The sequence below is a fragment of the Oncorhynchus tshawytscha genome, linkage group LG06 (genome assembly GCF_018296145.1).
Source record: "Oncorhynchus tshawytscha isolate Ot180627B linkage group LG06, Otsh_v2.0, whole genome shotgun sequence".
Classification (NCBI taxonomy): Eukaryota; Metazoa; Chordata; class Actinopteri; order Salmoniformes; family Salmonidae; genus Oncorhynchus; species Oncorhynchus tshawytscha.
In genome coordinates, this window is record NC_056434.1 from 30,330,200 (window position 1) to 30,355,797 (window position 25,598).

General features: G+C 41.7%; 1 protein-coding gene across 3 annotated transcripts in view; it reads right to left on the reverse strand.

The window, feature by feature from the left end:
* Positions 1-25,598, reverse strand: part of LOC112252394 (RAR-related orphan receptor A, paralog a) — a 263,172-nt gene that overhangs the window by 56,249 nt on the left and 181,325 nt on the right. The window contains exon 1 of one of the 3 annotated variants that reach the window (XM_024423574.2): positions 10,681-10,831. The exons of the other annotated variants lie outside the window; for them this stretch is intronic. Coding sequence (XP_024279342.2) covers positions 10,681-10,711 — 31 coding nt within the window. The 5' untranslated portion in view covers positions 10,712-10,831. Of the gene's footprint in view, positions 1-10,680; positions 10,832-25,598 lie in introns of those variants that run through there. 3 annotated transcript variants of the gene reach the window in all.

Here is a 25,598-nt window from a genome sequence, read left to right on the forward strand (position 1 = left end):
CTAAGACAATGCATGTTGTTTCAACGGTAAGTAATGGTACCAATTTAGAGACCAGTAAGGTTTGGGGATTATATTCTGCAAAATATGCAATTTCATGTAACTTGATATTGCACAAAAAAAATCCAACAGGCAAGCAAGCAAGAAAGCAAATAATCAATCCCAGAAATGCAAATACAGCTCACACAAATGAATTAATTTCTTCATCTCAGACACACAGAGTCCATAAAATTACATGCCCCCCAACATACGAGCGTTAGATGCAAAGTGAACACATCCTTCTCTCGATGTCTCTCACACTCAGCAACAAAAATACAGCCCCCCCTCTGTGTCTGGAAGGCTCTCCCCAGCCGTCTGTGGTTAGGGCTCTCACATGGAACATGTGTCTCTCTCATCACAGCAGTGGATCTGCTGAAACATTTCATTTACTAAAGGTAGCCGAGCACAGACGATAGCCATTTGTTCTGTGAGCACTGATGGTGTCTCATCTGCTCCTCTATTAACTTTAGTGTGAAGCACAGATATAGTCATCGCAGCATAGATATGCTATAAATTAGCTTTCAAGTGTGCAGGAATGTATGAACACATGAATAAATGAAGGTTCTTTCTCTCCCTGTGTGTGTGTGTGTGTGTGTGTGTGTGTGTGTGTGTGTGTGTGTGTGTGTGTGTGTGTGTGTGTGTGTGTGTAAGAGCAGATAAAGCTTGGTTGGGTATACATGTGTGTATATGCAAGAATGTATGTGTGTGTTTCCCAGCAATCATAAAGTACTGTATATTGCTCTGCTGAACCATACATTAACATATGTATAACATTCAATATATTGTATTGTACGTCTAGTAGATGACAGAGTGGACTCCATGGCTTTGATAATAATTGAGAACACTTTGGGCAGATTCCTTCTCAGTCGCCCTAAAGTTACACATGAAAGGCATTAATACAGCCACCAGTGCAGAGGAAACAGGACTGAACCATGCAGAGCTCCACTCCCCTCCAACTATTTATAAAAACAAAACTTGAAGAAGACAGCGGCTGATTTGTAACTTTGTGACAGATTCCTTCAAGCAAGTAAAGCAGTCATGCCAGCTTTTCTGAAAAAAAAAAGAAATAATTTGTTCACTGCTGCAAATATCAATTAAACAGCCAGCAAATTGTGCCTAATAATAGAGTTCAAATAAAATTCTAAAACACAAGTTCTCTTGAACAGCAGAGGAGCAATTTATTTTATTTTATCTGATGCTTCTGTTCCCTGTATTGGTGTCTGGGAGCTCTGAAAATGAGCAAAGAGCTTTTTTCATATCTGGGATGAAGTACATTTTTCTGCCAAAATTGGTCTCCTCCTGTAAGAGGGTGATCATAAGCACATCCTGGGACTTTGAGCGAGGGGCTGTGCTGACGCTGCTGTTGTTCAGCAGGCTGGGCCGGGCTGGGCTGCAGCAGCCGGGAAGCCAGGCAGACAAGGACCTGCGCTCAGCACACGGAGCGCTCTCATCCTGAAACAAGAATAGCCCAGGGGAACCAAGACATCAACACCCCCCAAAAACAACTTCAAAACAAAAACAAAACAACAACCCAAAAAGCCTCTCGAGCCAGCACTGGGTGATTGCCAGCTGCACTCTAGATTACCAGGCTCTGCGAGAGCCTTTTTGCAATCTCTCTGAGATGTAGAATCTTTAGCTCCTTACATTAATCAGTTCAGCTGGGAAGGGATGGATGGCGACATGCAAACCACTCAGCACGACGGGGAGGGAACTCATAATCAGCAATCAGATATTCTATGTAGCCATAGGGGGCGGGGTGAGGGCTCATCTCAGAAAGGTCAAGGGCTTCTCTACTGCCAGCCTACCACCACCCTCCCTCCCGCTCACTGAGACCTGACACACCCATACATTGTCTCTGTCAGATTCCTCCTGTGTTGGCCCCACTGCTCCACTCACTGTGGAGCAAATCACTGGAATGTTTGTTTGATGTCATTTTAAGTGAACCAAAACAATCTGTATGGTCAAAGGATCACACTGGTTTGAATAAATTTGGGCTTATTTACAAATTGAAAAAAAGTAGTCAATAAATTATTGGCTCACAAAAAGTTTTTTTTTCAATAGCATTATGCTCCTGAATATGCTATGTCCTTTGTTTTCAAACTAAGTTCATTGCACTGCATAACATCATTTAAATCCTTTCATCTTGTAATTAGTACTGAAGCAGCATTTATTTTATTTCTAACAAATATATGTGCATAAAAATCTAATCTAAGTGGCCTGTTAAAACAAGGCTGTTTTCCTTTGTTATTTATGACGATCATAATAAGATGCATGGAGAAGTAGTTCCTAAAGCCTGTATCCTTGAGAGAAAGTTTCACTCTGGGGCCTGCATGTGGCTCTATGAGGCATTCCTCCCTCCTCTGCTCCATTCTGCTGTGTTGTGGCAACACTATCCAGAGTCAGGACAGAGGCTCTCGGATGGGGAGGGCCCAGAGGTCACCGTTTCATTCTGGGGGTTTTTCCATTACCTACAGCGCCTCATAGTGCTGTGGAGTACTACTCCACCTGAGGTTGGTTGTGTTTCTCTATATGCTTAAGGACATGCAGGTTCCTGGTCTAAATGATTCCATACCACAAGTAGCCCTGAAGGCAGGGACATATAAACAATCTGCTTACACTGTTCCCTGCCTTTTGTACTCACATTGTGTCACGGTGACACAGTCTTGAGACAATCTTTGTTAAATGTGGCTTTTCCCCTGCCTGTTTCCTGATTTAATCAAAATTCCAGCTACTACTCATTCATCAGCCCTCATTCCTTCCCTAGATCCATTTATGAGCTATAGCAGTTCTCCATGGAGAACTATTCTATTCAGAAAGGGACTTGCTTATATCACTCTGAGGTCATTTACAGCCAACCCTTGAGATAGGAGATGTCAGGGTAAAACAGCACACAAACAATGCTCCTCTTCTCTTCCAGCCTGCCACTTCACACTTACAGTTGAAGTCGGAAGTTTACATACACTTAGGTTGGAGTCATTAAAACTCATTTTTCAACCACTCCACAAATTTCTTGTTAACAAACTACAGTTTCATCGTTCATCTGTGCAAACAATAGTACGTAAGTATAAACACCATGGGACCACGCAGCCGTCATACCGCTCAGGAAGGAGGCGCGTTTGGTGTGAAAAGTGCAAATCAATCCCAGAACAACAGCAAAGGACCTTCTGAAGATGGTGGAGGAAACAGGTGCAAAAGTATCTATATCCACAGTAAAACAAGTCCTATATTGACATAACCTGAAAGGCCGCTCAGCAAGAAAGAAGCCACTGCTCCAAAACCGCCATAAAAGATCCAGACTACGGTTTGCAACTGCACATGGGGACAAAGATTGTACTTTTTGGAGAAATGTCCTCTGGTCTGATGAAACAAAAATACAACTGTTTGGCCATAATGACTATCGTTATGTTTGGAGGAAAAAGGGTGAGGCTTGCAAGTCGAAGAACACCATCCCAACCGTGAAGCACGGGGGTGGCAGCATCATGTTGTGGGGGTGCTTTGCTGCAGGAGGGAAAATTATGTGGATATATTGAAGCAACATCTCAAGACATCAATGAGGAAGTTAAAGCTTCGTCGCAAATGGGTCTTCAAAATGAACAATGACCCCAAGCTTACTTCCAAAGTTGTGGCAAAACCTCTTGAAGATAGGGAAAACTATTTTCATTTTTGGAAAAATAACGTGCCCAAAGTAAACAGCCTATTTCTTGTAGAATATGCATATAATTGACAGCTTAGGATAGAAAACACTCTAAAGTTTCCAAAACGGTAAAAATATTGTCTGTGAGTATAACAGAACCGGTTTTTGCAGGCGAAAGCCTAAGAAAAATCCAATCAGGAAGTGACTCATGTTTTGAAACCGTTGTGTAACCTATGCACCCCTATTGGCCATTGAAAGGGATATCAACCAGATTCCTTTTTCTACGTATTCCCTAAGGTGTCTACAGCATTTTGACGTAGTTTCACGCCTTTATGTTGAACAACGAGCGTAAACGATTACATTGCGTAAGTGGCCAGCTGAGGGCTCTCAGAGTGATTCTTGTGTAAAAGACAGAGGTAGTTATTTTTCCTCTTGCTCCTACTGAAAAGCCAATTGTCCCAGTTGATATATTATCGAATAGATATTTGAAAAACACCTTGAGGGTTTATTATAAAAAACGTTATGTTTCTGTCGATATTATGGATATAATTTGGAATTTTTTTGGGCATTGTCGTGACCGCTATTTCCGGTGGATTTCTCAACATAACGTGACCAACAAATAGAGGTATTTTGGGTATAAAAATAATCTTTATGGAACAAAAGGAACATTTTCTGTCTAACTGGGAGTCTCGTGAGTGAAAACATCCGAAGCTCATCAAAGGTAAACAAATAATTTGATTGCTTTTCTGATTTTCGTGACCAAGCTTCCTGCTGCTAGCTGGACATAATGCTATGCTAGGCTATCGATAAACTTACACAAACGATTGTCTTGCTTTGGCTGTAAAGCATAATTTCAAAATCTGAGATGACAGGGTGATTAACAAAAGGCAAAAGGCTTTCACTATATTTCACTTGTGATTTCATGAATATGAATATTTTCTAGTAATATTTTTTGACCGTTGCGCTATGCTAATTAGTGTAGTTGATGACAATTCTCCCGGATCCGGGATGGGTAGTTCCAAGAGTTAAGGACAACAAAGTCAAGGTATTGGAGTGGTCATCACAAAGCCCTGACTTCAATCCTATAGAAAATATGTGGTCAGAACTGAAAAAGCATGTGCAAGCAAGGAGGCTTACAAACCTGACTCAGTTACACCAGCTCTGTCAGGAGGAATGGGTCAAAATTCACCCAACTTATTGTGGGAAGTTTGTGGAAGGCTACCCACAATGTTTGACCCAAATTAAACAATTTAAAGGCAACGCTACAAATACTAATTGAGTGTATGTAAACTTCTGACCCACTGGTAATGTGATGAAAGAAATAAAAGCTGAAATAAATCATTCTCTCTACTATTATTCTGACATTTCACATTCTAAAAATATAGTGGTGAGCCTAACTGACCTAAAACAGGGAATCTTTACTAGGATTAAATGTCAGGAATTGTGAAAAACTGAGTTTAAATGTATTTGGCAAAGGTGTATGTGAAACTTCCGATTTCAACTGTACCTAGAGCACAAATTTGATTACAGCTAAGAACTGAGTAGCTTGGCTTTTCAAAGAAATGCAGGTCAACTGCGGGATGCTGTGAGATGATGACACCAACCTGATAGAGTCGGAGATAAGATATCTGACATGGAGGTGGAGAGACTAGAGAGGTCTGTCTCTTTAATGGGCTTTATTTACTGCAGCATTGGAGAGGAGCACAAAGGTAGCTACCAGGAGAAACAGCCAGACTGAACAGAGCAGGAGGCTCTGGGGAGAGATGCATTAACTGTCTGGAGTTCCTTACCTATACGTCTCTATCATTTCCTCAACTCTCCATCTCCTCCCCCCTCTCTCTGAGCACCGCCGATGCCAACACCTCTCTCCTTATGTGTCTTTATTCCTCAGCATTTGAGTCAGACAAAACGCAAAATCAATAATGCTCCCCCATTTCCTCTTTGATGCTACTTCAAAAGGCCAGTGGACAGCCCTCAAGAGACCTGCGGAGAAAAAAGGCAATGCAACAAGACACGCACAGAATAAAAGTACTCAGAAAACCTTTCCCTTCTTCAATCCACTAAACCGCTGTTAACTTCTTGGCCCCGGCAGAAAGAGCTTGGGAGGGCACTGCAGGTGCAGGAGAGTGCCAGCAAAAATGCACAGAGAAACACACCATGGATAAAATATCAGATCGATAACATATAGAACATAAAATTACATTGTGTTGAAATTATATCCATTGTGAAAGTGTGGGCATATCATGGAAATAGTGTAATGCACAGCCAGACAATAGGGCAAGGGATACTGACCACAGATAAACACTGATGCTGCATACAAAGCTGTCCCTTTCCAAAGGCCCTTTGAAGACTGACAGTAACAGCACGATAATCCCCACTCTACTCTTAGTGCACAATCCATTGGGTACTCTCAATACACTCCTCTAATCTCTCTCCCTTCCTCCCTCCCTCTCTATCTGTCCCTCTCTCTCCATATTTCCCTACCTATCTCTGCCTTTATCTCTCAAAGATGAAAAACAATTGTTCATCTACATTCCTGTGTAAAATAATACATTTCTTCTCCATATTTCAATGTTGCAGTGGAGTGATTTGGTCGTGGCAGCAGGACCTGGTGGACCTGTGCTGAGTGTGTTATGAGGTATGCTGAAGGAGGGAGTATTATAGCACTATTGTACAGTAGGCGCTAATAAATGCTGTAGGATGGGAAGACACTTCAAAGCATCCATATGAGTGTGCACTTAAAAACAGAAAAAGCAGGAAATGAGCCACAACTAAGACAGGCGAGTGTGATCCGATACAACCTCAAGTCAGTGAGTGTGACTGGCACCTAGTTGCTTTGCCAAGCTGTCAGGCATCCGCAAGTGCTAGGGTGGAGGCCTGGACATATCAGTGCACAGTATAGCCATAGCCACAGCCATAGAAGGCAGGGTACAGGGTACAGGGAAGGAGCATCGGTGCTGGGTTCTGCCCTGGCTGTCTCAGGCTCAGTCTCCTTCTTGCAGTCTCCTCTCTCACTCCAGACTACACGTCCCTGTCCTCGGAGCCTCTCTGGAGCTAAATCAAAAATCCATGCTCTCAATGGGCAGTCAATATTTCATTAACCAGTCCGTCTACACGCAGCCAGGACGTGTCACAAAGCACGCTCCAGACAGCGCCACAACTCACACACTAATAACCTGTGGAAATACCACTCCTCTTCCTTAACAAAGACACTGTGCAGGGAGAGATCTGAGCATACATGGCTCCAAAACACACCACATCTCTGTCAAAGAAACGGCTGTTAACATTAGTAATAATGGATGGTTGGATGGGCTATGAGAATACGAAATCTAACAAAAATATTTGCATAAACAAATGGGCAATTTAATAGAATAAGATACAAAATTATGCAAAAATTCTTATTTTGATTTAGAAAATGTTTAGGATTTGATTTTAACGAAATTTCAGACTAAATTATGTTCATTTTTGTTGATCTGATATGAATACAAAACAGGATCTTGTAACAAACATCCTTACCTGGTAACTCTTATTTGTAATCCTCGCTGGTGGGCTAAAATTTGCCTTCCCCTTAATCTGTGGTGATTTTTGCCTGGCTTTCAGTGTCCTCAGTCCCTAACTGGATAATAGCCAATCTTGTTAACCTCTGCTGTGATGTGGGAAGCCTTGCAGCACGCAGGCGCTAGACAAGAGCACTTCACCCGCTTGCTGATAGGAAGAGACAAAGAGCACCAAACCTACAGCAAATATTTACTGCCTTGTTAACGTACCCTTAAACCACCCATCACATGGAATTTAGCTGTATGTTGTCTCCATCCCCTGAACATTATTTACAATCTAGTAGACACTTGTGGTAAATCACATAGTTATGCGCTGCCTGTATGCAACACAACAGCTTGGTATTGGAACGATCCGTTTGGAGTGGTTTCAAAAAGCACTGCTACGTCCCTCTACATTAATGCTCTTGATGAAGGGTTAATTTTAAGGGTTTCTTGAAGGGTTAATTTTAATGTAGATGAAATACACTTATTTCTTTCTGTCTTTTGGTACATCAAATGTCTTTCTTTAATTATGTAATTAATATTTGGAATTTTCATCTTAATTGTGTTGAGTAGGCTAGCTAATTTGTATGGGGTAATGAGAGGGATGTTTCCATTACAGGTAATTAGGTACTTGAGAGGCAGTGGTGTCGTTGTGAGTCTGGAGAGAGAGAGACAGAGAGAGAGAGAGAGAGAGAGAGAGAGAGAGAGAGAGAGACACAGAGAGAGAGAGAGAGAGAGAGAGAGACCATGACCATATCTCTGTTGGAAGGTAGCGACGTTTAAAACACATTCATCTCTTGTATAACAAGTGTCAATACACAACTCCTCTATCTTAGCCATCAAACAGATATCTGTTTGGAAAGGCTTCAAATTCTCGAAAAATCTATTCCAGCTCATTTATGTATTGTGATGAGATAAATTGAACTGAATAATGACACTATTGGTGTATGGATTCATTTTAGACATGCCGTTATAAAGTAATACATACATATTGACTTAATGCAGACCTGCCGTTATAAAGTAATACATACACATTGACTCAATGCAGACCTGCCCTTATGAAGTAATAAATACATATTGACTCAATGCAGACCTGCCCTTAAACAGTAATAAATACATATTGACTCAATGCAGACCTGCCCTTATAAAGTAATAAATACATATTGACTCAATGCAGACCTGCCCTGACTCAATGCAGACCTGCCCTTACCTGCCCTTATAAAGTAATACATACACATTGACTCAATGCAGACCTGCCCTTATGAAGTAATAAATACATATTGACTCAATGCAGACCTGCCCTTAAAAAGTAATAAATACATATTGACTCAATGCAGACCTGCCCTTATAAAGTAATAAATACATATTGACTCAATGCAGACCTGCCCTTATAAGTAATAAATACATATTGACTCAATAGACCTGCCCTTATAAAGTAATAAATACATATTGACTCAATGCAGACCTGCCCTTATAAAGTAATAAATACATATTGACTCAATGCTGACCTGCCCTTATAAAGTAATACATACATATTGACTCAATGCAGACCTGCCCTTATAAAGTAATACATACATATTGACTCAATGCAGACCTGGCCTTATGAAGTAATAAATACATATTGACTCAATGCCAACCTGCCTTTATACAGTAATAAATACATATTGACTCAATGCAGACCTGCCCTTATAAAGTAATACATACATATTGACTCAATGCAGACCTGCCCTTAAAAAGTAATAAATACATATTGACTCAATGCCAACCTGCCTTTATACGGTAATAAATACGTCTTGAATAATAACGGAAGTTGCATCTAAAAACAGAAAAGGGAAAAAAATAGATTGGATTTTGGACAGTCACACCCATAAATAAATACAAATTTCCCCATTTTCTATAGTCAAGATAAAAGTCTATAAAAAAGGGCATTGGGTCAGAGTGCTGATTTTTCATAATTGCCTCAGGGTCACATGTCACTCTCCCATAACTTCCCACAATTCTCACACATCACTGTCAACTATGTAATCTCACTTTATCACAAGATTCTCACAAATTGTCATCAAGTGCATATTCAAATAATTGTCACACAATTCTCCCTCCCTGTACAGAGGTGGTCAAGATCATATTCTCAGAATTCTCAAGTCTCAGTGTATTGTACATCATCTAAATGTATTCATGTCTATAAATATGAAATAAGAACGTGGTGGAAAATGCACAAATATGTTTCCACACACTGTATGTATTAGACATGCACTGAGTGGTAAGGATATAGCAATGCAGACAGTGAGTCAGAAGGGCAAAGAACAGAGGCATCAGAAGCACTACTAATGTTAGGATCCAATTGCTGTTTTCCCTTCCTGCAACTTCCCATCTAATACACAGTGACAGCTGCCTGTGCTTCATGTGACTATTTTCTGTGGGTGTGCGTGTGTGTGTGTGTGTGTGTGTGGGGGGGGTATGCATGTGTGTAAATGCAAGAAAGAGTGTGTGTGTGTGGGGTGAGGGGTGTGTGTGTGTGTGTGTGTGTGTGTGTGTGTGTGTGTGTGTGTGTGTGTGTGTGTGTGTGTGTGTGTGTGTGTGATAGGGGTGGGGAGGGGATGACTGGGATTATGCATGCAGGATCATGACACTGAGACTGGGAGGAAAACCCAGCCTTGCTCCCATGGCCATGCATGTATACCCTACTACCCAACAAATAGGTCAGTGGAACACAACTCACAGGCACACACCAGTATCAACTCAAAGAATCCCAGTCTGCCAGTGGGGCCAGCCAGTGCCTTGTCACCTTGTCTGAGACCCACATTCAACACTGCCAGTCTACCATGCAATTCAACCCTCCGAACAGACAGACACATCCTCTGGACTAGAACAACCAGATTAAGAGCCAAGGAGAAGGAACTGCGACAGAAACACCTGAACCCCCTCGTCCTCCCTCCCTCGTTACTCCAGGACTTCCTCTCCTCTCCTCTCACCTCGTCCACTCCCCTATGTCTACCCCCCAAAAATGTGAAACTGTTTCAAGAGCTTGAGGGCTGTATTTCACATCAAACAGAGATCAGTATGAGCACACTGGCTGTTATTTCTTAAACACACACACACCAGCACAGAGAGTAACAATCCTATTCACTTTAGAGAAACATCCAAACATCCCATTACACACGTCTAATCATCCGTTTAGAATTTCAAACTTAATTTCCTTCCAGAATAGGAAATAAAAAATAGCTGCTCCTGGAGGAAAATATATATTTCAACAGCTTAATTCCCTGGTAATAAACACATTCAGAACAGTTACTCTCTACCCCTCTCTCTCTCTCTCCCTCTCTCTCTCCCTCCCACTCTCTTACACTCTTTTCTTACAAGCGGCTGAAATTGAGTTGGCAGGCAGTGAATAGAGAGAAGCTTCACTTCCCTATGTGTTACTCTGGCTCCCTATTGCACCGTGGAAACAGCATGCATGCATTCTGCTCTTACCTTTCATAGCTGAAATCACAAAATACATCATTAAGCTCCGAGTCCATAAGAGAGCACTATCACCAGCTCAAAGCCCTCCACTGCTGTCTCAGCAGCAGCTGGCCAGCACAGCTCTGTCTCTCTGCCTCCGAGCATGACCACACGAGAATCCATGTGACTGTGACATCAGCGCTAATGTCTGCCTGCTCCCCGCCCCCTGCCCTTGATTGGCACAGCAGGCAGCCAGTGGGGGCGCTGACAGCTCAGGCAGGGAACCTGGCCCCTTTCCCACTGATTGCAGTACTGAGGCTTGTCTGAGGGCTCGATAGGCACAGCACACTCTTACTATCTTGTCTTGCTTATCTTATAGTGCCAGGATAAAGTCATAACAGTAGCTCTGCCAGACATTTTTTCAATTCCCTTTTCCTCTGCTTTCATAATGTTAAGAAAATAGGAAAACAGAAGGAGAAAGAGAGACTGGAATAGAGAGAAAGGGGAAGAGAAATACAAGTAGATGAATAGGTTCAATAAGAGAATGAGGGAAGGAGATAAAAAAAGTGAGAGAATATAGAGAAAGGCTGTCTAATTCCCTGTGGCTCAGTGATAGCAGAAGCCGTCTCTTCCTCTCCTCTCTGAGTGTGTAGATAGATATTGCTACTCAGTCTGCCTCCAGATGTCTGCCTCCAGAGCAGCGGTGGAGCATTCCAGAGCCCAGACAAACGAGTGGAGGTTCAGCCCCTTCCCCTGACCTCTCCACAGGACTCACACACCTCTCTCCTCCTCTCCCCTTCTCCCTAGGCTCACACACACAGGCTCTAGCAGGTGAGGAAGGAGAGATAGTGACGAAAGGGTTTGGCTGATCCCCTCCACCCCACAGTGACTGGCGGATGAGTTTCTGTATCGTTTTCTACCACCCTCCCTCTCGTTCTCTCTCCCTCTCTCACTCACTCCTCGCTCTCTCCCTCACTCCTCTCTCTCCATCCCTCCCTCCCTCATATGATAATCTGTTCAGACCCCTTACCAGCTGGCACTTTCTGATACAATATTCTGGTTTTAGTGCAATCCGGCTCTGGCCAATAACCGGGTTTCATTTAGAATGTCCATAAATAAGCTGGTGTTCATATCATCCCTTCTCAAGATAAATCAAAAGCTTGGGACTATAAGGTTCTATCTATATTTTTGTTCAATGTTCTCTACCTACTGTATATAGTACTCTGAATACCCCAATTCATGTTGTTCAAAAGAATACAATAATAAAATTGCTGACACCATTCAAACCAATGAGAGTTCAGAAATGTAAAGCCAATTATCTCAGAATAATCTTTTTTGCTGATAAAACCTTTTTGTCCCAAGCTCTCGAAATGCAAAATATTTCATTGCATTATTTATTTCATGGCAATATCTTTCAGACATATTTTCATGTTAAACGTTTAGAATTATTCAGTTTTACCAAATTAATTAGCTATTTTTGACATGTCCAGTCAACATTGATTTTGACATTAGTAGCAAACATTGATTTGGCAAACATAATGTTCCATATTTACTTGCCTGACTACGCAGACCGCTTGATCTGGCCAAACGCTACACCACACCCACTGACGTTAGTTTCTTCTCCGCAATGAGTCTGGATCTCCCCAATCCCTTCACCGAATGCAAACATATTCGGGGCCGTCCGATTGGTCAAGAAACCGATGGAATGGGCCTGAGCCAGAACACACGTGGGTAAAGCAGAGGTTTGAAAATTCTTCATTGGCTTTGATACTCTGATTGGTTTGAGACGATCCAATCGCTGATGACTTTGTTTGGTACAATGCCCCTTGTGCACCTCGTCACCACAAACAACTTCAATGATGGCAGTCTCAGACTAAAGTATGTAGCGAACGACAGAGCAGCGGATGTCATCAGGCTACCATATTCCACCATGTGTATACGTCTACCTATGATACATCAAGTATGCAAATTAAACTCCTGCCCAAAACGCCATAAATCTAGCAAATGAACGTGTTTCATTACAACCTCTACATGATCCATTAGAGGCACAATTAACACATTATCTCATGTAATGTAAGAACTGGACTGTCACTGCATAAAACATCATTCAGATGCAGATATCCTCAAACGAAGCGTGTCATGGTTACAAACGAGTGAAAACAATGTGGTGGTAAACACATTTCAATCCTCTGTCACACTGAAACCTAGTGTTTGTTTCTCATGCTGGGTTTCTAACCACAAGCTCTCTACATGAGACATACATGAGAGTCTGCTGGCCCACGCAGGGCCAGGTTAAACTGTCACTTTCAGCACAGACAAGAATGTGGTGTGGTTGCCTTGGCCATGTGCTGCTACTTGCTACAGTATCAGTCAGTCTTAAACCATGGGCCATCTCACTGCTGTTGCTGTGAGTTCCTTGTTTATAAAACCGCATGGCTTTGGCCCCTGGGCGACCGGGCCCCACTGTGACCTCACACATACCCACTCTCTTCTGGTTGCACTCTGCTCTGCACTCTGCTCTGCACTCTCTTCCCAATTGTTCAGATGACTGCAGATAACAACAGTTTAGCTTAAATGAAAGGAACATCTACAATACAGTGTCTGTGTGTGAACGAGAGAGTGGAATGGATAGAGGGGTGAGTGCATGCAACTGCTTGAGTTTGTTTGTGTGGATTGTGTCTGTGGCGGGTGTATGTTCACTGTATGTGAATATGTATGAGTTTTGTAAAACCTTGGTTGAGGACATTGTGTGAAAGCAACAGGACAGACATGACATACAAGCCACAATGCATCCTGAGAGTGACATATAAACTCAGCAAAAAAAGATACGTCCCATTTTCAGGACCACGTCTTTCAAAGATAATTCGTAAAAATACAAATAACATCACAGATCTTCAATGTAAAGGGCTTAAACACGGTTTCCCATGCTTGTTCAATGAACCAGAAACAATGATTTAACATGCACCTGTGGAACGGTCATTAAGACACTAACAGCTTACAGATGTTAGGCAATTAAGGACACAGTTATGAAAACTTATGACACTAAAGAGGCCTTTCTACTGACTCTGGGACCTGTTGGATCGGAGGGTGAGGGCTAGGGCCATTCCCCCCAGAAATGTCCGGGAACTTGCAGTGCACCTCTTCCTTGGTGGAAGAGTAGGGAACATCTCACAGCAAGAATTGGCATTCCATGAGGAGGAGATGCACTGCAGTACTTAATGTAGCTGGTGGCCACACCAGATACTGAGTGTTACTTTTGATTTCGACCCCCCTTGGTTCAGGGACACATTATTCCATTTCTGTTAGTCACATGTCTGTGGAACTTTTTCAGTTTATGTATCAGTTGTTGAATCTTGTTACGTTCATACAAAAATTGACACGTTAAGTTTGCTGAAAATAAACGCAGTTGACAGTGAGAGGACGTTTCTTTTTTTGCTGAGTTTAGAAACATGATCGTTTGTGATTGTATACTGTAATAATCGGTCTCAATAAAGGTCGCCTCTGGATAAAGTTACATTATCCTGGGCACAGTGAGAAGTACAGGCATTCTGGACCAGCTGCAATCAGGAAATACCTGGTGTTTCTGAGCACAGCTGCTGCCTTACACAATGATGGAACATTCCCCTGACTACAACCCATTCACAATAACAGTATGCCAATACTGAGGTGTTGCTGAACTCATTGACTAAATCACTGACATTGACTAAATCACAAAACAAATGTATTTTTATGAATGTGATGATATAATGTAATAATATGATTGTAATCTGTGAACTGTGCAAAGTTACTCTGCTGTCATTGGTTTAAATTGTCTGTTGTGTGTGTGTGTTATACCACCTCCACACATTATGACATTGGATATCCTCCTGGGTTTTGATCAACAAATATCCCAGGTGATGTAACTCTTTGATCTCTATTCAGTTCCACCTCGAGATGGACTGGTACCCATCATTTCTTGCATAAGTGTTCACTGAACCTATCCAAAATCAGAGAGGTAAGAAATATCAATGGCTCCCTGATGTGTGTGCAGAGCCAGTGTCAGTGTGTCCACAGACAACCAGCTCTAGCTGTAGTTAGGAGCAGTCAAGAGCTGAGCAGAGCTGGGCTGTGCCGGGCTGCAGTGGGCCCATACTCACTGCCTCTCTGCATAAACACCGATCCAGTCAAGTGTCTCGCGCTCCTCGCTGATTAATTCAAGCAAATGTATTTATTGTAAACAAGCCCTGTGGGATGGAATTCAATTGAGAGGAGACGCGGAGCCTCTACTGGTGCCCCAGAGGAGAGGAGAGGACCAGAGCCGATAATGGCCTCATTAGCAGTCTGTCAGTAGACATCCAGCACCCCACGCCTTCCCTCGCTGGCTGGGCTGGGCTGGCTTGGGACGCAGCTGATCCACATTAACTCCTACGGTACCATACCACTGCCACAGCTCTCCAGACCACAGATCATAGAGTGCATGGGGACTCAGCACTCACCCTCCTCTGTATCCCAGGAAAAAGACACATATCAGTGATAGATACAACAACAAATAATCCGTACAGTGACATGGACGATGTGTGTGTGTATTGCCAGCCCCCAGCTGAAGTAGAATTAACAACGTCCAACAGACACCCAATGAAAACAATACAGGTCGATTTAATATAAACGCCAAGGAGTGGAGGCCATAATATCAAACCATAACAGCACCAACCCATACGAGACAATCATAAACCAATTTAGAGCCATTCCAGGCAATTTCCTGGGGCTTCCACTTGTGGGGAAGACTTCAATAAATCACACTGACAACAAAGGGAATATCTATTTCAGGGAAAATAAAAGAGGTTTCATTCGGTGGGGTGGGGAGCAGAGCATTTAAAGAGGTTTCATTCGGTGGGGTGGGGAGCAGAGCATTTAAAGAGGTTTAAATGTGAGCGTGGAGAGCTTAGAAACATACATGTATGCTGTCATGCCTGCAGAGGAGTGCAGTGCGGTATAGTGAGGCAGGCAGAGAGGCAGCTGTAGTGGAGAGTGGTGGGTGGTAGTGGGGGTTGTGGGCTGCTGACTGACTGACACACAGTGACAGTGTGATCAGTGGCCTCTCCATTAGTGACTGCTCTCCATATGTGGAGCCCCACGCCAGCCCAGCATCAGCCTCAGCCCAGCTCACAAACCCATACATATTTATAGAGCAGTAAGGCCACACAGACAAAAGACAAAATCCTCAGTAAAAAGACATATATGAGCCGGTCCACCATTACTACAACTACAGGAGGAGGTGCATTAGGTTAGGTCTATGCCACAGCTATCAGTGACATAATAACTGCATACACAAAGTCAATAAAAGTCACAACAGTCTATTTACTATAATGTGGTTGAATAAAACATGACTCCAACCTCTGCTACTAGGTCTACAACCAACATCATTTACAGAGTAGAGCTAGAAAACGTTGTTTTGTGTTCAAGCTCATCCAATCTCGGATAGAGCAATCATACATTCTAATATTTACAAGTCAATGACATCAAAGTGTTTACAGTACGTGCTAAATAAGGATGAGAAGAGAAGAGTTGTGACATCAGCCACAGAAGAGGGTTCAGTAGACTTGACAAGATGTGCGTCATGATGGAGATAAACAATGAAAATATCAAAAGACCAAGATATATATTAAAATGGCCAGCACAGCCAAAAATGTGATTTTCCTGTGTTATACACACTGAGTGTACAAAACATTAGGAACACCTTTCCATGACACAATGACCAGGTGAATCCAGTTGAAAGCTATGATCCCTTATTGATGTCACTTGTTAAATCCACTTCAATCAATATAGATGAAGCGGAAGAGACATGTTAAATAAAGATTTTTAAGCTTTGAGATAATTGAGACTTGGATCGTATATGTGTGCCATTCAGATGGTGAATGGGCAAGACAAAATATTAATTTTCCTTTGCACGGGGTATGGTAGTAGGTGCCAGGCACACTGGTTTGAGTGTCAACGTCAGTCACCTGTTCGCACCCTGTACAATGGATTAAAGTAAGCAAAAATAAATACATCTCTGCCTTATATTGTCGAGTGCTCCAACTCCTTTTTTTACCTCAAAGTAGTCCTTTTGGAAGCTTTTCTTTGTAAGCCATTCTCATGATTTTTGTCATTAATATTGAGCACCACTCATTTCCTTCGGTTGCTGAAGTACAAAGGCCCACCTGAACTCCTACCAGTTTGAGTGTGTCAAGAACTCTAATGTTGCTGAGTTTTTCACGCTCAAGAGTTTCCTGTCTGTATAAAGAATGGTCCACCACCCAAAGGACGTCCAGCCAACTTGCCACAACTGTGGGAAGCATTGGAGTCAACATTGGTCAGCATCCCTGTGGAACGCTTTCGACGCCTTGTAGAGTCCATGTCCCAACAAATTGAGGTTGTTCTGAGGGCAAAAACGGGGGTGCAACTCAATATTAGGAAGGTGTCCTCTATGTTTTGTACACTCAGTGTATATTTTTCCACACTATGAGCTTGGAATATTACTGTGAAATGTTCCATTTAACAATTAATGTAAATGTCCTTTTAGTGTAAGAGCTGTTTGAAAAGAACACCTGAAATGTCAGTCTGTTTTGGTGGGATGGAGTTTTGTCCTGCCTGGTGACATCCCCAGGTGGTAAATTAGTTAAAAGACAAATAAGAAAGAGAGTTCCACACCTCTCTGCCAATAACAGCTAGTTTTCAGTTTTCACCTCAACACTCGCAGACAGTTCTACAGTAGCATAATTCTTGCTTGAGAATTTGCTTTTTGCTAAGAAGCTATTTTAGTTTATTTTTTTACCATTTAAGTTTGAAACAATCACAGTTAGGTAGTTGTTACCCAGAAATGATTTTATATTGAGCTAAAAAATGGCTGCCTTGGTCCTTTAACATGCACTTACCCAAGCCACAGATAACGTTGTGCAGGATAGTTCATGTCTGCTCCAAATTAAATTAAGACCCTTCCAGGTATTAAGGAATACAGAGACATTTGGTAGTAAACAATTTGATAAGTAACACACTTCTCTAATTGAAAACATCAGATGCCCCCCCAGCAGCTAGTTTGTATTGGTTTGACGTTGTTGATGTTGTCATCGCTCCATTAGGTTTAATAGACTGGAATGACAGGGCGATTCCTTTATCTTTTCTTATTTTGCAATAAGAGAATTATGACAAAGAGGCAATAAATGTGTTTACAAGAAACAATAGAATTGGCTCCTCATTTGATCAAAATGGGTCAAGACAATACATTTTTACAGTGAAAAGTATTTGATTACGTATTACAAAGAGGTTGCCGTTAGAATACAACAAATGGAGTGTACTAGTAAACTAATGTAATTGGTAGAGCTTCAAATGAATGCAAACTCTGCTCAATGCACATTCACATTAGGCTATATTTATAGAGATAATGAAAAACAGACAGAAATCTTTTGTAGAACTAAACAGGCATGTTTGATAGCACTGACAGTTGTTTTGGAAATACATCTCCAATAAATCAATGGACATAACATTTGAACTATGTGTACTGACTGTCTTTAGCGCAGAGCTGTCTGTGGGGATAGAGGGGAAGCCATATGAGGCTTGAGAGAGAGGGAGAGAGATTATAGGAGGCATCCCAGCCTGTGCAAGAGGCTTAGTCTGGCTAGGCGGGGAGGTGGAACCCTGTGAATTCTAATGAACTGGCAAGACTCCCCAAAACCAGCCTCTCCATCTCCAACAGGACAGAGAGGGGTAGGTGATTAGGGGTGCTGCATCCCTCTGCACCCCCTCCACGGCAAACCAAATAGAGCAGGTCATTTTCCCTGTGATAATTATGCCCAGAACCAGGCATGAGGGATTGGTAATGGACCTGCTTATTCTTCATGTGCTGCAGAGGAGCCGACTGAGAAAAAAGCATGATTATGTGGGTGACTCTAGTAAGAGTAGCAGTGGCTGTTGAAAAACTTAGCCTTTGAGGGGGTTAACGAATGAACTTCATTATTGAGGAGCATACCAGGGAGACCCCCTGGAGCTTGTGATATATTACCTAGCGTCAAACCTACACACTCCCACATCACCACTATAGAGCAACATCAACTCTGGGGGAGGGAGGCATGTAAACTAAAATAGTTAACCTTCTCGCTTGAGGGGAGAAAAAAACAAAGCACAACAAACAAGGATGTACACAGGTTTTATATATATTTCTGTTTGGGAAAAAAATTCAATGAGCTCCTTTGTGAAACTAAATGTGTTTCATTGCTTTTAAATTAGAAAGTGCACTATTGATTTTCTGTCTTAATTCACAGAGCCCTTCTCTCTGGATACACAACAGTGAATATCCTCTGCACAGAAAACCTCAGAAGAAAAATGTTTTAGGCTTAAACTAACAGTGTTTAATGTTCTGTCTGTAACTGAGAAGAGGCAGTCCAGATCACACTGTATATATTACACTCATTTGTTAAAAATAACTCTGCTCAAGCATGAAAGTTACTATTTCAAAGTTTACAGCACTCTATAAATCCAGTGACCCACTAGAAGGACTAGATTTTTCTTTAAGATGGAGGGAGATCTTCAGGCTATGGAGGCAAACAGCACTTAGCCTTCCCCCTTCCGTTGTGCCTTACTGGAATTTCTCCATGGCGGACGGAGGGAGCTAGCACTTTTAGCCAGCAAGCTATGAACACTTTTACTCTTGACTTATGAGGATGCCATGGGTGTGGCGGAGTGATTCATCACACGGTGTGCTCCTCCTGCACCCTCACACATTAGTAATGTGGTCCACAGAGGATGAGGCCTGTCACTACTCTGTACCTGGCCCCACGAACAAGGTAGGTCAACAGGAGGCATCAGCGCCTGGCCCACTTTTAGTCTTTCACAGCACCTTTAAGTTTCCTCGGGCTCCACCAGCCCAGAGCAGGGAGAGACAGACATGCTGAGATGGGCCTGGGCTGGGCCGGGTGGTCACAGTGAAAAGCTGTACTGTATGAAAATCTCATGCTGTACATACCAGCAGCATACCAGCCTGCATCCCACTGCTAGCTTGCCTCTAAGCAGGGTTGGTCCTGGTCAGTCCCTGGATGGGAGACCAGATGGTGTTGGCGGGCCACAAGGAGGCACCTTTTCCTCTGGACAAAAAATATATTATAATAATAATATCCCAATGCCCCAGGGCAGTGATTGGGGACATTGCCTTGTGTATGGTGCTGTCTTTCAGATGGGAAGTTAAACAGGTGTCCTGACTCTCTCTGGTCACTAAAGATCCCATGTCACTTATTGTAAGAGTAGGGGTGTTAACCCTGGTGTCCTGCCTAAATTCTCAATCTGGCCATCATACCATCACGGTCACCTAATCATCCCCAGCTTACAGTTGGCTCATTAATTCCCCTGTAACTATTCCCCAGGTCGTTGTTGCAAATGGGAATGTGTTATCAGTCAACTTACCTGGCAAAATAAGGGTTGAATGTAAATAAAAAATACATACAGGACAAACCACTGATATGAGCAATATCTCATATAGGAGATGTTTTATAAATACTGTACATCCACAAAATCCAAAATAAGTTCTTAATATGTATCATAGAATGAGTGAAACTTGGTCAATGTCCAACGTAGCATAAAGGAATGAGTCTGCCTCAAAGAAGACAGGAGTGAGATTTTCTAAGAGAAGATTCCAGATTTTCACCTCTAAACCAACACAAGCCTAAGGGAGTTTCATCAGAAGGCTGGGTAGTCTTCTGTAATACCAGCGTAACAAAATGTTATGAGCACCAAGCACATGATCATCTGTTCTTTCATATAATATAGAGCCACTTTAAGTCAGTATAAGCCTTTGACCTGAACACTGCAGGTAATGCAAGTTTAAACACCTACCTCCGTATTCATGTTTGTCATTTTACTAGTGAAGATTAGGTGAAAAAGGCTATTTGAAACCACAACACAGGATTAAGGGATAATGCTGCTCTGTGTCTTCTGAGTCGACCTTGATTCTGTAATCCAGCACAATACTGGGTACCAGCGTATTTCCCTCTCTCTTACAGTACAACTGTTCACTTAGACATAATGGCAAACACTTAATGATACAATTCTAACTGAGGGAGAAATCTACATCGACCAGATCTTTGCTGTAAACACTTCGCACTTGGAATCCAAGGAAAATAACTGCAAAAAGTGACAATATTTTACCGCAATTGATTTGTTTTATATTTCTGTTTCCTTTTCTTTGAATGTAATTCAATATTTTATCCTGTTACATAAATTGCAAAAACAAAGGAGAAGAAAACAAAGGGAAAGTTGGATCCTCAAACAAAGAAGGAAACATTGTCTTTAGTCTCAGAGAGAAAAATCACCAGTAAGTTGATTTGAATTACTCAGGCTCGCACTTTAATGACCGGGGGTGAGAAATGAAGTTGATCTTTAAAGTGAGCCAACCTGCAGTCAGCCACGGCATCGTTAAGGAGACTACCACTTAATCAGAGAGAGGACACCAATTTAGCAGGAAGCTAACTATGCAGGAGGAGTCATCGACCCATTATCAAGCATCATAACATGACATATGACCAGGTAGGTTATACAGCAAGCATTTCTCAGCTAGCCATTTTTACTGACTCCCTCTCTCTCACACAGTTTTCATTTTTTCACCTCTCTGCCGCAGACACAGTAGAATGAGAACCTTCCTTTGATGTCTGGGATCCTATAATGCTAAGGCGTTGAAATCTGCATGCTTGTTATCTATGGAATCTTAATGATCACAGCTAACATCACAATGGGTTAACCACATTCTTCTGTCCAGAAACATTAATAACAGAACAGCACCAGGGGCCGGATTCACAAAACATTACTTACGAAAAAACGTAAGAAGTTTCTTAAGGAAAAAAATAGGAAGTTCGTGAGATCGTTCGTAATTTAATTCCTCAAAATGTTCTTAGAAATTCGTAGTTTTCTTAGGATCTTTGTAAATATCTTCTTATGTGGCACTGACATTAGTGACGTGCTTGAAACCAATAAATAAGCCTATGTGACAGGGATGATTGGATTTGGTTATTTCGTTATAATTCACACATTATAGCCATCAGACTAGCTATATCAAAATCAAAAATGGATGTCGTCCATCATAGAGATGGTGGTAGAGGGACTGCGCGACCGGTAAGTTAGTTAGCTACGTTAGCTAGTAAAGACATTATAGCCAAAATAGCTAACGATGTTAACGTTAGCTAACTTAGCCAAGTTCTTCTTTGCAAATTGACGAGATAGCGCTAGCTATTTAACACTTCTAGAATATTGTAATATATTGTTAATTACTAGCTAGCTTGATAATGCGTGTTTAATTTGTATTCTTGCTGTATTTAAATACCCGGTAGCCAACTGTGTCTGTGCCGCAAGAAAACGTTAATGGTTCCAAAAGTATCCATTTGTCTCAAGACAAGGGTTTAACTGTCCTAAAACTAAGTACATTTCCAAGAAAAAATCCCAAAGCATTATTTTCAAGAATCCCATTTCGTCTAAACTTTTTTCTCAGGAAAAACCTTAAGAACACATTTCCAATAACTTTATTGAGGAATAGCAACTTTGCTTAACTTTCTTCAATAGTTAAAGAAAAAATGGCAGTTACGAAGAAATTTATTGGACCCGGCCCCAGATCTCTAATGAAAGTAATCCAATACAATGTTCACATGTGATCAACTACCATGAATAGATCACCAACAGCTTCACTGTAATTTTTTCTTGTCAATAGTAGCGATGCCTTTATGTATCTCTGTGTCTTCACTGAATAAAAGTGTGCTCTATATTTCAGCTTGCTATTGCATATGCTCTAGTCCAGGGGTGTCAAACACATTTTTGTCAGAGTGGTGCATTCGGTCTTCAATGAGGTCTGGAGGGCCGCACTGAAAATTGGTTATATTTCCTAGCCGTCAAAATGTGTAAAAAATGGTCCTCTATCCGTTTTTGGAATTTTTGTATGCTGTCTGACTGTCTAGCTTTCATGTAGGTGATTATTTGCGAGCTGGACACAGTCAAGAAATGGTATACATGTATGTTCATTATAATTTCTACAGTTATGATTTGGTTTGTGTCATTTCCACCCCCACAAAAAACTGAAACCCCTTCGCAGTATCTGGGCAGTATGTTTGACACCCCTGTCTATTTGATTAAAACAATTCTACCAACCAGCAGTTCTATCCCTAAAATAAATACAATTAACATTGCCTCCTCAAATTCACATTACTTCTATGCAGTTAGATTTTTTTGTCTTATTCTGCTAAAGAAACAATCAGAATTAAACACAACTATGACAATGAACAGCTTAGTCTGCATAGTTTATTCAACAATATTACATCTGAATAATTCAGGAATTAAATAATATATGTTAATTATGGGCCACATTATTCAAACATGATATCATTTCATCTGCATTTTCATAGTTATTATAATTGCAAATCTCATAATAAAATACTTTTGATCGTAGAAATAAGATCTCCACCGTGGATGTTGTCAACTGAGCACTACAATTACTATAATTCTTTCTGGGTGTTCCACAAATTTCATAGAGAATGGAGGCAAGAAAAATAAAAAAAATGTTAGCCTGAGTGTGGTCTGTGTGTAGGAGAGGAGGATGAGAGAGCCTGCCTGGGTGTGGCCTACCTCTTCTCTTCTCCAGAGGAAGTTAATGATGGTACAAGGACATTTAATTATGGCACCCATCTTAAAGCTTCCCCGTCAGCATCACTCAGGATCATATCCGGAGGAGCTCTATGACTTCCTCTTCTGTCACCCTCCATGAATCAAAGCTTTTATTACATGCTGACACTCTTGTCCTGCATTGGCTGGACGATGTACATGCACCCTGGGAAAGTGATGAGGCACAGGAAACCTGACGAGTGACAGATAACCTGCGCTGCAAGGCCGGCCCTACTCACTCTGTGGCATGGTGCGTGTGTGACGGTCTGCTTTACCCTGCCTTGCCAGTCATGCCAACCTGCCTACCCTAACTAACCATGCCATCTCAGCAACCCCTCAGCCCCTCACCTGGGGTGGCAGGCAGCCTGCAGAAGAGAAATCGCTCAAGGCAGATGGGGCCAGTAATTTTAGCCGGCCCGTCCGAGCATTGTGTCCTTGTCACATGTCACTTACTCTTGTTTTCTGGTCTGACAACACTTCAAGACAGGGCCTTTCAGGTTGGGGTGAGACATAAAGAGACAGGGTGAGGCCTCTCTTCTCTTCTCCTCTCTTCGCTCTGGCTCAGGCACTCACAAAGACACAGCACTAGAGAAGAACCAGATTAAGGGCCCACAAAGACAGCCTCCCAGCCCTACAAAGACAGCCCTCTAGCACCACAAAATGCTGCGGCAACCCCCCTCCCCCTCCCCTCCCAGCTCCCCACGTCACTCTTCCTTTCACACACACTGTAGCCCCAGGGGGTGATAAAGAACCCACTCCATTCTGACAAACGTATGCAAAGAAAGTGCATTTTACAAAGGACATTTGTAATTTTATAAAATAGCAGACATAATGCTTTTACTGAAAACTCATATTGTGTGGGAGAGAAAAAAACGTACAGTGGAGAGGAAAAATTGAGAAAAATCATGCTGGCCTGGTTTACGACAAATAGATAGCTCTATTGATTTCCTTTTACCAGCGGCTGTCCATCCCTCACTGTGGTGATTATACTGACCTATTTCACAAAAAATGGCTGTCTATTATGGATTAAACCAAAGTGTCCAAAAAAATGTCTTATTCTTTTCACGGAGCAAACAAATAGACTAAGATGAATGATGATCTATTATAAAGAAAAATAAAAGATGGTGAGTGTTCAGTGTTGTTCAGGGAGAAACAAAATGCAAGCTTGAGCTCCATATTGAGAGTGTTCAGCAGCAGAACAGGCTTCTCTTGGTACAGCCAATTTAAATCAATCATAACAAAATATGTAATTCTCAAATGTATTTTATAACATAATAAGGATGCAGTTAATGTGTGTGTATTATCTGAATTAACAAAAAAACATTATAGTTGTAAACATATCTGCATTTATAGTATACTATAAATACAATGAATTAATGTAATAGTTTTCTGTTTGTATTTTCCTCTGAGTACTGCTACTGTATATGTGATGCAGCAGTGTATGAGTGTTGTGTCTGTCACTAGTGACTAGTAGTATCTCACTGTGTAGCACTGAGACTCTGCCCCAGCTAAATAATGTACGTAGGTACTGGATGCACTTCCCACATGAGTGCAACTAACAAATCCCTGCAGAGCTGAATCAAGGCAACGATGTGATGAAACACCTTCAAACAAACACTGAGCAGGGAATATTGAGCTACACTCTGCCCCAGGCTATTCCACAGCAGTATGCCTGTTGCCAAGCAAAATTAGATAGCAACTGGGACATATTATTCTTCCAAATTGGCACTGTACAGCAGGATTAAGGACTATCAATCTCATGTTCGATAATCACAAATATTTAAGCTCAGAGTAGCAATAAATAACCCCTCTCAACAGAGGAATAATGGGACCTGATGTGTCATAATAACAAGTTAAGTAGATGTTTCACATGGGGAGGTAGCCTAGCAGTTAAGAGTGTTGTGCCAGCAACCGAAAGGTCATTGGTTTGAATCCCAGAGCCAACTATGTGCAACATCGACAGAGTTGCAAGGCACTTAACCCTAAATAATATGAATAAAAAAAATGTCTGTAGTGCGTACTGGGCTGTATGCACTACCTAATACATCACTCCAAGATGGCTTAGCAGTGAAGACGTGTTTGTTTTGTCCTCTCGTGTACTTTTGTATTTTTCATATTTTTTGTATATATATTTCAATTTATTTTCAATCTCTTTTCAATTTCTTTATTCGATTATACCTTCCGGTAACCTGCCTCACCCAATGTGATACGGAATCGCTATTATTTTCAATTTTAGAACACATTCAAGAATCTCCAGAAGCTAACCAGCTAATTAGCTACAAGCTATTTAGTCATTGTTAGCC